The 12,407-nt window shown below is 44.3% G+C and overlaps 1 protein-coding gene across 2 annotated transcripts; it reads right to left on the bottom strand.

The window, feature by feature from the left end:
* Positions 1–261: 261 nt before the first annotated feature.
* Positions 262–12,280, bottom strand: LOC105690992 (epidermal growth factor receptor kinase substrate 8-like). Of its 2 annotated transcripts, none has more exons than XM_012409219.4 (10): positions 12,154–12,280; positions 6,349–6,441; positions 6,022–6,257; positions 5,604–5,943; positions 4,275–5,524; positions 4,062–4,179; positions 1,133–1,459; positions 901–1,069; positions 691–826; positions 262–607 (listed from the first exon to the last, which is right to left on the bottom strand). In XM_012409219.4, the coding sequence occupies exons 2-10, from the start codon at positions 6,395–6,397 to the stop codon at positions 524–526; spliced, it is 2,709 nt and encodes a 902-aa protein (XP_012264642.2). In that variant the 5' UTR covers positions 6,398–6,441; positions 12,154–12,280; the 3' UTR covers positions 262–523. The 2 variants fall into 2 exon arrangements, with proteins under 2 accessions (XP_012264642.2, XP_048511529.1); XM_048655572.1 differs by lacking the exon at positions 12,154–12,280 and adding an exon at positions 11,966–12,143.
* Between the last annotated feature and the right edge of the window lie 127 nt (positions 12,281–12,407).

The following is a 12,407-nucleotide window of genomic DNA, read 5'->3' as shown; positions in this document are numbered from 1 at the left end:
ATTCCTCAGCAAGCCCGAGCTTAGCTGGAGTCAGGTAGCCAGCAGCTTAAGCGGTTTGTTGTGACGCGTCACCTTCGGGGCTGAGCAGAGGTGACGCGGAACATCTGTGCGACCAAAATTGAATCAGTCAAAATAACGAAGTTCCCTTGTTATTACTGTGCCGAACTTCATACTGTAACAGATCGCTTTTCGTCATCGCTGCGAATTTCGTGTTGTAATATTGTTATTATAATCTGAATATTAAAAATCTCCTCCCTTGCATTTGTTTTTGGTACAAGATTTCTTTTATTTATATAGAGGGACAATTTTAGAATAACAATATAGCTATAACAAGGATAACGTTAACAATATACACAACGTAACGACACATGATTTTTTTATAAAATAAATCATCGATCAATCAGACAATCGTTTACTATTATTATCAATATTTTTATTATCACTAAGATTATTATTTATTATGTACATAGATACGCCGAAATATGTACACGCGCAAGTATTCGTTGTGATTCTCTCGATGTACTCAATTTTCTAAATCTTCCGCATTAGCTTTTTGACGAACTTTTTCTAAAATTTCCTTGAGTTCGGTCGATCTCACGGTTTTGTACTGCAACGACAAAAAAAAGAACAAGAAAGTGGGACGGTGAAAAAATGATAACATCGAGCGTGATCGCGTGGAATGTAAATTACCCCCGTCGCGTTTCGAGACAAGATGATCTGCTCCTCCAGCCTCTTTCCCTCGGTTGGCCCGCAATATTGCTCCAGTTGACGTTTGGACAGGGAAAATAATTCCGCGCCAGCCATGCCTCTGAATTGCCTGCAAATCCTGACGAAAGAATGTTACAGTTTTTGAAAATTGCCTCGAATTTTCAATATACCGCACAATGAACGACGACTGACTTCTCTGAAAAATTATTCGCCCTCAGCCAATTTTGGACTTGACTAGGTGAAGAACGTTGATCGATGTAAACGTCGGGTGTTTTTGGCACGTCGTGATTTCGCCTCTTTTCCATGAACATGGTCAGGACGTACTTGAGCTCCTCTTGCATCTGGTCCTGGCTGCTTATCCCTACGATTTCACGGTTCGGAGTCAGTTTTTTCGGTACTCTCGGTTTCGTCGTTCTTGGCTCACCTGACCCGACGGATTTGTTGCTCTTCGTCGTCCCGCTTCTGTTGGCCTCCGTAACTCCCGGCATGGTGGCCGATTTTTTTAACGTAGAATTAGAGCCGGGCAACGGTGGCGGGGGCGGCGGAGGGGGCGGCGCGGTTATCATCAGCGCTCTCGAATTCGAATTCGAATTCGAATTCGAAGCCGAAGTCGAAGTCGAACTAGCGCTCGAATTGCAGTCGGACTGCCAAGCGCTACCGTTTTTCAAACTCAAACTCTCCGTCGGAGTGCTCGACGTGTCATCCGCGGCGACGCTGTTCTTTCTGCTGCTACTCGACACGCTGGACTCATCTGTAAATTGACAAAAAAATTAATGATTCGTGTCACTCGGTATATCGAAAAATATCGACAACCGAGTCAAATTATCCGATCAAGTTCCACCACCGTTTGAATTATGCAGAGATTGAACAATTTTTTTTTTTTTTTTTTCTAAGGAATTTCAAACCGTGCGAAAGATTCGCAGCACACGCGAGGTTTGTTAATTTCCTATTGTTATCGCCTGTCGTAAAAAAAAAAAATTTTGGTTAGTCGCCCGACAAAAAAAATCAAAAGAATTACGTATGGGAAATTCCACGTCATTTCGACGAAGCAAAAAAATTCACCCGCTTCGACTTTTGCAGCGATTTTGATTGAAAGAACTTCAGTGATTGGGGACGACGTGGAATTACCCATGTAATAATGTTAATACAGTCCCGAAAAATGTTTCAATGATCAGTAAACCGGACAATGTTAGTGGCAAACCGTCGAGTGAGGACTTTCGTCCTTTCGTGATGTTAATATGGTAATCCCAAAAGTAAAATTCACAGGGGGAATAACATTCCACCGAAACCGTGGGCCCGTGTTAAGCAGACGGTGCGAAGCGAGAATGCTTAAAACATTGACGAACTCACCGTAAAAGTAAAAGTCTTTCTCCTCCCGCGCTAACGAGTAGACGTCGTTGTTATACCTCGAGTTCGTTCGGTTATCTCTCCTCCTCAGAAGCGGTAACATAAGTTTCGCACCAATGATTCGAAGCGAAGGAATCGGCAGACAGGACGCTTTTGTACGTCGACAAAAAATAGGCAGTGCACGTGTGAGGTGGAGACACAGAAAAAAAAATTGAGAAAAAAAAAACAAAAAGAAGAAAATTGCGAGGTTTTGAACCACATTTTGAGTACATACTTATTGCGTTGGGAGGAGGGAGGGAAGTTGATTTGATTTTTTTATAAATAGTTGGATAATTTTGGACAGCCAAAAAAGGGATAGGGAGAACCAATAGCAGACGTGTATGTGACATCGAGACGACAAAATATTTACTTCACAAGATATGCGATGTATAAATTTGACGCGAGACAGACAATCACAACATATACACATATATGATCGTATATATATATTTATTAATAAGATTTACATAAATTACAATACAATAAAAATACTGGACGGATCAATGGAATCCATATCCGGTAGATACAATGTGAGTAGAAAAAAAAAAAGTTTTATATATATATTTATGCATAATAATATATATATAGATATATATATTACTGTGTATGTACGTGTGGGTAGAATTTCATACGGTGAAACAGTAATTAACGATGACATCTAATGGAAACAGCGAGTAATTCGAGAATGGAAGAACAGAAATATATTTGTGCGTATGAATTGAATTTATTATCCTACGTTGTTTTTTTTTTTCTTTTTTTTTTTTTCACTTCTCAGTTTTATTATAAAAAAACTACGATCGCATTACTCTCTGTTTCTGTACGAATGATTTTCATTTCCGAACGTTGCGGGTATAGATTTTTGTTTTTTGTTTTTCTTTTTTCTATTTCCCCATTCGCTTTTTCGGACTACACAATCATCGGATTGGAAATAAAGAGGACGTCACAAGAGTAAAAATTTCTTCCAGCACCTGGATTCACTCGACAACCGCACAGGCATACGGACATTCGTACGACTACTCGGATGAACAAATTTATTTACCTTCTATTCTACGAATACGGGACCAAAGGTGTGCAGATACAAGACGAACGTTTCTCTTTTCTCTCTTTTTGGTTATTTTTTTTTTTTTGCAGAGGAATCCTTAGTTTTTTTTTTCAAGCTTTTCCTCAAGTTTTGATAATTGAATCTTTTTTCATAATTGAATTTCGTTTTCCAAAACTATTGAGGAAACGCAAAATCCCCCACTGCGTATGATCGTTTTTTGAAGTGGTTGTAATTTTGTAAACAATCAACGAACTTCAATGAGAAAAAAATTGAATTTCAAAAGACAAGCCTTCAAGCTTCAGATTTCAATTTTGTATAATCTCAATTCGTACGTTTTCGAAGTCAGGTTTATTCGAAAGTTGTCTTTTTTTGCAACGAGAATATAGAATGCAGAAGAAAAAAGAAATGTGATGATAAAATTAATGGTCATGCTTGTCGATATTGCACATATTCAACATATTCAACGATTTACAAATAAAACTATGAGGGTGACGTGGTGAAGGACGAAACAAACAACAAAAAATCTACTCGATCGCAAAAGATCGGAGTCAGCTGAAGGACCGGTCAATTTTTGGATTCAGTTTCCGGCAGAGGAGATTCAGTTACGTGGTACAAAAGATCCGAACTTTCCGAACTGTGCTACTCTTTATAAATTAAATCTCGATGAGCTTCTAGTTAGTCGATAAATATGCGGGTAACAATAAAAAAAAAACAAAATAAAAAACGGACATTCCAAAAGTCGACGATACACGTATATCGCGTGCGACGGGGTGCGATTTGATTCTGAAAAAATTCGTAACGCTTCGAAAAAATGAAAATAAAAACAGGTGAGAATTCGTTGCTCGAAGAACGATTGACAACAACCATACACAAATATCCGCGCTATCGACGGGCAATAAAATCGCTCAAAAATATCGAAATTCACCTTTTTTCCCGAGCCTTTCTTTTCTGACCCAGTCAGCTGGCGCGGGAGGCGGTATGGCATGGGGACGGTGCGAGGCGTCGGGACCCGGGCTGGTGCTCGTCCCTTCGACTTCCGAATCCTGGAAACGAATCGAAGGAGAAAAAAAAACAAACAATAAACAAACAAATCAAACGAAACTCTCGGGTGGCATAAAACTTTGAGACGTCTGCGTACCTCGTAGTTGTATCCGTGACCTTGACGTTGGTACCTGCTGGTGTACAGTGGATTGTTGAAAACGTCGTTGTCCCCCGACTGGGCGGAGGCGTTGTGGGGTGTGACGATCGTGTGGGGAACGTGGGCGATTTGCCCCTTGGAGTTCCTCGCCTTCCACCACTTTCTGCTGTCGTCCAGGAGCTCGAGATACTCACCCCTGACTACGGTCAGTTCCTTGTCGTTGTTCGCCGTTCTCGGATAGGTGACCTGAACGATTTTCGCGTGTCGCGAGACAAGCTCGTCGAGCCACGTTTCCTGGGCCCTTTCGACGCCGACGCCTCGCGGTCCCCTTTCGATCGAGTCCAGCGATATCTCGCTGTGGGCTCTGGTCTGTTCCGCCCTCTCCCTCTCCCTCTCCCTCTCGCGCTCCTCCCGCCCGTAGAGTTCCGACGGCGGGCCGTAATTTCGGTCGAAATAATCGTTGCTAGGACGCTCCTCCCTACCACCTTCGTACTCGAGGTAATCGCTGCTGTAGTGCGACTCGTCGACGTCCCTGTGATTGTAGTAAGGGTCGTTGATGTTCTGTTGCTCCGGTATTTCGTCCCTCTTCTGTTTGTCCGCGTTCAAGAGGGACGCGAGGTGATCGTGATCGCGGTCCTCCGGTATGGGGTACTCCGGCGACCAGCCGTCCATGAAAATCGGATGATAGAGGGGCACGTGTCCCTTCCACTGATCCCTGGGGATGAGCCAGGTGTCCCCGAGGGAGTGCCACAGTTCGGTCTCCTTGCTGGTCACGCAGTTTATCAGTAGGTTGACCGCCTCGCGCGTGAGCAGCGGGGAGACGACCTTGTTCGGAAGGTTGGGGTCGTAGTTAGTGTCGTGGGAGGCGTCGACGATCAGGGCCAACGGCGTGAAGAGGAAGTGAACGAGTTCGGGGGCGTTGGGGTCGTGGATGTGGGCCTTGAGTTTGGCGAGCAGATTGAAGGAGAGTTTGAACTTTTGGAATATGTCGACGAACTCCATTTCCGGCGGCGGTTTGGCTCGCATCGTGAGCATGCCGTCGCCCAGATTTCTCTTCTTCGACTTCCGGTTGCGCCTGCGACGTTCGAGCTCCCTGGACGCGGCAGCGGCGTGCTGAAGACGCGCAATGAACTTCTCTATGTCGTCGAAACAGTGGTTGAGGATGGTCACGTCCCTCTCGTACTTTTCCGACGACGTTGACGACACCTCGTCGATGTTCTCCTCCCTGGAGATGTCGTTCGACGCGTCGTCTGCAAATTTTTCAATCAAACGAATTACGGCGACGAATCGGAGACGCGGATCCGAACCGGACGCGAAATTCCCACTTACTGTTCGCCGCGTTGAATGCCGAGACTTGTTCGCGAACGTTGACGCCGTTGAGGGGCGGTTCGGGCGGCGGAAGGGCCGGCGGCGGCGGTATGTGCCCTCTGGGTCCCCTCGGCGATCCTCCGGGCACCAATTTTCCCATTTGCAGCATCTTCAGATCCTCGACGAGATCCTGTGCCGATATACTCTGACATTGGAATATGTGCATCTCGGCGCGTTGACCGGACGCGCTGTCGTCAGCCACCGTGAACACTAAAATGTTATTGTACATCTCCATGGGATCGCGGGACGTGAACGCCGTCGGTTCCTGTATCAGCGACGCCGGGAATCTCTCCATCACTGCCTGAAACTTCTTTTCGTTATTATCCCGAGCGTTCCGCGGCTGAAAAAAAATTTTCTCTTGCCAACGTCGTCGTGTTACCCCGGTCTCGTTGTCCATTATCAGAACCCAGGAACGCTCCAATCTCAGCTGCATCTTCTGACTCCAGATACCGTTGCTCTTCTCGAGCTGGAGCAGCCGCCTCATCCCGTCCGCGGGATAGACTATACCGGTCTCGATGGTCACCGTGAACGTTGCCAAATGTTCCATCAGATAGGTCGGTTCCGAGCCGGTTCCAACGGCTCCCGAGGTGCTCGGAGAACCGCCGGATCCTCCATCTGTTCGACGGGAAAGAGTGAGGGACACCGAAAGATCTGGAGATTCTTGACGGATATTTGCGCGTTGCCGCGGGTCTCTTTCCGTACTCACCTTTGTTGTAGGTCGATGTGCCGTGACCTCCGCTGTTGTAGTAAGGCATTTCGCGAACTGCCTTTGCGTTCTTTTTCCCAAGGGGTTTTTCGGCTGAAACAGAGGAATTCGTTTTTGTGACGATTGAGGAGGTGCCGAAAAAATCCAGATTTGCGTCGTTGCGCTGGCAAGGGTTTTTCCATCACGTTACGCCTGATAGGAAACGGTTTCAAAATCCCCTCCGCTTCGAGCTTTCTTCCTACGCGCCGTACATCCGGCTTATCATCGAGTCGAATATTAATTGCAATTGGGTCAGGACGACTGAATTAGGCGCAAGATATGAAAGTTGCCATTTTATCGCGTACACACGTAATCAAAGCGAAATTTCCGTCTGGGTCGAATTGCTCATCGGCAAACTGGCGAAGAACAACGGCGAGGGACTTGAAATATTTGAATAATTTCGACAGCTGTTGGATGATTATTTTTTTTTCTCGGACACGTTGGACGCAGCGTGCATATCTTATCGTCGTCGATGTTAATCCTGTTCAAAAATGTCAAATAACGCTTTTCCGTTTTTAATTCCTCTTCCTACAACCCGAATTCGGTGATTCACAATAAAAGGTGAATCACTCGGTGCGCCGATAAAGCCGCGTAAATAAATCGTGAGAGTGGCGCATAGATCGTGTAGAATATTTCACTCGTGCGGTGTACGTTTGTTATTTGTTACGTTTTTTTTTTTTTTCAAAAAAATTCCTCGCAAGTTTTGAACGCGATGCCGATTAGATTGTAACTCAAACTTTTTACGCCAATCAACGTCGCGCATAATGGGTATATCTCACTCGACCATCTGCACACTCCATCGCAAATATCAAGTGTCCACACAGACGCGCATATTCGCGACAATGATTCCTGATAAAATGTGTCCGCGATTTTTTGCGGAACAACGTCTTCTAAAATCATGTACATATTTTTCTCCGTCGAATTCAGTTACGGATAACTCGTGAAAATCCCCTTTTTTCAATCGTCGAAAAATCGTTGTTCGAATCTCTGTCAAAGACCATTTTTTTGTGAACGAAAATCTATGCGAAACAGAAGCTAATATTTTTCACTTATCGCTTCGAAATTTCATCGCTATCGCTGTCGCTACGATTCTGATGTGGGCGCCGGTATGGTCCGAGGAACTCATAGGGGTCCGTCGGATGTTATTCTTACCCGGGGTCACTCGAGGTCAAAATATCGTGTCACCGAACGCTCGCGATTATTTACGAATGATTTCTGCGTTCGCGTCCGAAAGCCTTCTTTTCGCATCCATTGAAAATATACCAAAACAGGGGAAAATATCCGTCACCGGTGACGCAATGTCGCAATTACACGCGTGACTTATTTGCATGCAGCTTCTCGTCGATTCGCCGAGAAACTCGGCACGCGTGGGTCGAGGACATGCCGCTGAAAATCAGGTCGAGCGTTATATTGAAACTCGCACAACTATGGGAACCCGCGATCGAGCTAACCGCTCTCCGATTCCAAAGTATCCTGGGAAAACTAAGAAAAAAAAAGAAAAAAATTCTTTCAGTACACTGAAAACGAAGAAGAAAAAGAAAAAATAATAATTCACGAGCCACCCGGTACATCCATTCATTCGGAATCGGTGTCCATTGAACGTGCGGAATCGCGAACGCGGCGTTGTTCGCCGATGTTATTAAGATTTTTACGGTCTCGTTTGTTCGTCTTTCTTGCCACGCGCGTTTCTAGCGAATTCAAGTTCATTTTGTCGTAGTTTCTTCTGAATTGGAATAGAGAAATGTTGACTTCAGTTTCCGTTACGAAGCGAAAGTGCAGACCAGTTCCTCGGACCTCGTGTATATCGTGAGCCTCCAGCGTGCATCGGTATTACTACCTACGTTATATGGTTAATCCACCTTTCTTCGGCGAGGTTTTTTCTCCGCATGACCGCGCCTAGGTACGTTTGGCTTTTCTGCGCCGGTTTTCTCAAGTTTTGTACCAATTGTATTGTCAAAATTCCCTCCGTTACCCCCTCCCGACCACCCTATTCGGCGCAGCTCGTTATAAAGTAATTAAAATAATATCCCTCCCGCGGTCAAAAATACCCGAGTGAAAGGTAGAAGAAGAAGAAAAAAAAACAAAACAACCGATATATCGGTATTGGTGTACGTATGTAATGTATTTTCGAAATTATCGAAATTGCGAACGGCGTTGTTGTTACAATAATTATAACAGTCCTCGTTACACGTAGAGTGTAAGGAGGCCTCTTCACGTGAAATCGTTTTTGCTAATTAGTAATTAGTATAATCGGAATGTCCTACACATTCACGAGCCTTCAAATTAGATCACAATGTATAAAATGATTCCACACAGACAGACAGACACAGACGGGAAGGTAGTATGCAGGGTAAGCTTTGCTTCGAATTATTCATGAGGTTTCGTATAATTTTTGTATAGGATTATAGTGTAGTGTGATACGCGATTCCTATCATCGCTATGCTATTTTATGCGCAGGTTGATATATCGCTTTTTATTACTGTGAATGAATGATCGGACATTGATTGCTATTCGTGGCCGGCATTTCTATGACTTCGTGATTCCGGAGATGATTTAATAGATATCGTGTGCGGAGGGAAAATTGCAGGTGCAGCAGAAGAAGAACGCCACATTCTTTGGGCTCGTGAAGCGTGAAACAGCTGCCCTACAATTCGATTATGTTCAAAAACAGAAAAGTTGGGATCTCAAAGAATCGAAGATCGCTTCCATCTTGTTTTTTGTTCAAGGTACCAACTGAAGAAAAAATAGTGGGAGATCCTAAAAACGATTCCAAAGCGATTTCCGTTGGAAAAATTCAATTATTTCCAAAAACAGAAAAGTTGGGATCTCAAAGAATCGAAGATCGCTTCCATCTTGTTTTTTGTTCAAGGTACCAACTGAAGAGAAAACAGTGGGAGATCCTAAAACCGATTCCAAAGCGATTTTCGTTAGAAAAATTCGATTATTTCCAAAAAACAGAAAAGTTGGGATCTCAAGAAATCAAAAAATGCTTCCATTTTTGTAACTGATGACTGTAAAAAAAAGAAGAATCATATTTTCGTTACAAGGTAGTGAAATTGTTTCACCGATTCACCTGGAAAATATAAAAAATCGCTCTAACGAATCTCGTTTCGAAATTTCTAATTTTTTTCGATCGTTCGATCTCTCATTAGAAAACGGGTGAACCTGCGCATTCCGAATAAAAAACTTGTTTCGCCTCTCGCACAAGTTTTACGCTGAATTCCTGAAAGATGATTGACGAATCCGAATCAAAGTGACAAAAATGAAAAAAAAAAAAAAAAGAAAATTAATCTAACAGATAATCGAATTCTTCCCACACCAAGGACTCAGATAACAAAAACTACTCAATGACGTTTCGTGACTCGGCAGCGGCCGTGAAGATAAAAAAAAGAACAATCTAAAAAATAGCGATTTCCAAAACAAAGAAAATCCAAAAACAAAAAAAAAACACCAGTCAAACGAAAGTAATGAATAGGTCACGTGTGCACGCGCCTTTATGTTGACACTTCTGTACATCGTCGATAGGCTGAGGTAACGTTGGGTGTTAAGCAAGTAAGGAAAGGAGCCCCCTCCCCCCGCCATTCCCTTCCTCTTTATTCCTCCTCGGCTCGTACGAGATGCCGACTGTCCAGGTATACACGGGGGTTACAGTGTGATCTACACGAACGTTCTACGCAAGTGTGGGCGCAACTATAGAAGGGAGTTCTCGACTGAATCACATTCCAGAGATTCCAAAACGACTTCAACCACATTTCAAATTCTGGATCCGTAATGGACGTACGCCGAGGAGACGTCCGATACACAAACACACCGTTCGACTCACACCTTCCTCGTTCGCCGATCCTCGTCATTGAAAACCGTACGTACGTACGTACGGAGAAACTTTCGTCCACATTTTCGAGCGGACGTGTTCTCTGGAGTCCGCAAAAATCTTGGAAAAATAGATAAAACGTGGAAGACAATCGATGGTATCGGTTCACAATGTGGGTCACGCATGAGTTATGCTGCTGGCGATGCAGTAATACGCGATAATGAGAAAGGTACCATGCGACGAGAAATTGTTGGAAGGTTACTCGGTCGACGGGTATCGGTTAAATGACCTTGCCAAGGCCAAGGACGTGGGTCTAACGCCGCTCGAGTTGACTCTAGGATACGGGGTATTAACATAAACTGAGGAAATTTTTCAACCTCGTGTGTGTGTCTCCCGAACGACGATCATCCGAACACGTGATTCTTGGTTTGGTATTTCAGCTTTTCCATATCACACGGGATGATGCCGATGCCGGGCGAGATCCTCGACAACTGCAGCATCGGCATCGGCATCGGCGGCAACGGCAAAATACACACGAGCTTTTGTAAACTTTCTATATAAAGTCGTCGTCTTGTATTTTACCTCGGGCGCATAACTCGCGCGTTCGCTCGCGCGCGTTTCTAGATGGGAGCCGTATTATTATTGAAAATAATATTATGTGCACACAGAAATACGTATGTACGTGTGTGTGCGTGTACCGCCGGACATACCGACGCATTATACGCGTGAATATGTTTAAAACTACGTCAGTTAGCCCGTTAAACGGGTCGTACATGATACGTAGATACAGGTATACGTGTATAACGTTGTACGTTGTACGATTACAGGGCAAACGTGTAGTTGACCGTTACGAAACGCATATCGGAAATGTCTCTTATAGGTATAGGCGTTGTTCCGTAATGCGTTTATGGGAGTATAAGCGTGAATAAAACGCACCGACCATATTTATAGGTATGCGAACGTACGTACGTACTGTACGTACTGTACGTACGACAACGTTTTAACGGAGAATGCGAGACACACCCTGACTTGAAGAGAAAAAAAAATAATGAAAATACCATCGAGTTATCCCGACAAATAAATTATAATTATTGTGTTGTAAAACTTTGAGTAGGTTTTGTGTATAACCGACTGTACGTTCACATGCGTGTTTAACTAATGATTAATTTTAATCAAGGAAAGATAACCTCGGTAGATATATACCTTCAATCATAAGCTATACAACGACGGGGAAATGTCTGGTGTTTTCTAATTCTTTTATACTCGAACGGATTCTCGATCGTTGAACAATCGCCTATACTGTTGTACGTGATAATTCGAACGGGAATCTGTAATAAAACACTGTGGGATCGAGATCGAGTTTACGACCGGGTTTTGTTTACCGGGGGGGGAGTTTACGAATAAGTCGAACGCGATAAAACAGACGAAACCCCGTGAGATTTCAGTATATCGATGGAGCGTGGGTGTTCGAACTACGAGTTGATCAATTTTTTTCGGATTCTCTGTTCATTCCAAAGACGTGGATCGCGCGGGATGTGATCCAGGCGTTATTTTTCGGGTGGGGGGGGGGGGGAGGAAAACAGGTGTTCCGAATCGAAATAAAAGGGGATATCGTTCGGTGGTTATTCGGAAATCGATTCGAGACACGTTGTAGATCATATGGGCAGAGAAATCGTTGCGTTGAGCGACCAGTCGTTGCTCCGGTGTCACGGTACGTTCGTCGTCGCGGAGTTTTCGGGTGTACGAAAATAAAGCTTTGATAAATACCTTGACAGTCGAGCGAGTTTCGGTCGAACCCGTGATCGGGGTTTGGCCTCGGTTTTATAAAATCCGAAAATCGATCCCTTGGCAAGGCAACAATTACAGCTGCCGATCACTCAACGATGAACAAACTAACTACGACCGACTACTCGTACTATCAACAAGTGTCAGCCTCGACGTCACACTTTACTCACCTATATACAATACGGTGCAATGCAACGGAGTTTTGGGTGGACCTGGGTCCCACTCATTGTCGACTGGAAATACCTGAGACTTACCTCCGGGTACCGATGAAGCCCCACGTAAACCTGGGCGGGGGTCCTCCCCCCGTCTACAGGTAGCTAATGAAACGAGCTACCTCATTGGATGAGATACCTACGATACCGGATTTCCCATTGGTTGAAACATCATGCCGAACACTACGATCGGCACTCAGGTAGAGCCCAAC

The sequence above is a fragment of the Athalia rosae genome, chromosome 5 (assembly GCF_917208135.1).
Source record: "Athalia rosae chromosome 5, iyAthRosa1.1, whole genome shotgun sequence".
In the NCBI taxonomy this organism is placed as follows: Eukaryota; Metazoa; Arthropoda; class Insecta; order Hymenoptera; family Athaliidae; genus Athalia; species Athalia rosae.
This window is presented reverse-complemented; position numbering and strand designations above follow the sequence as displayed.

Coding starts and splice junctions, on each gene's coding strand:
- LOC105690992 (XM_012409219.4), bottom strand. CDS start 6,397: ATGCCTTACTACAACAGCGGAGGTCACGGCACATCGACCTACAACAAA. Junction 5,525..5,603: donor GGCATTCAACGCGGCGAACA/GTAAGTGGGAAT, acceptor AAAAATTTGCAG/ACGACGCGTCGAACGACATC. Junction 827..900: donor GCGAATAATTTTTCAGAGAA/GTCAGTCGTCGT, acceptor TTCTTTCGTCAG/GATTTGCAGGCAATTCAGAG.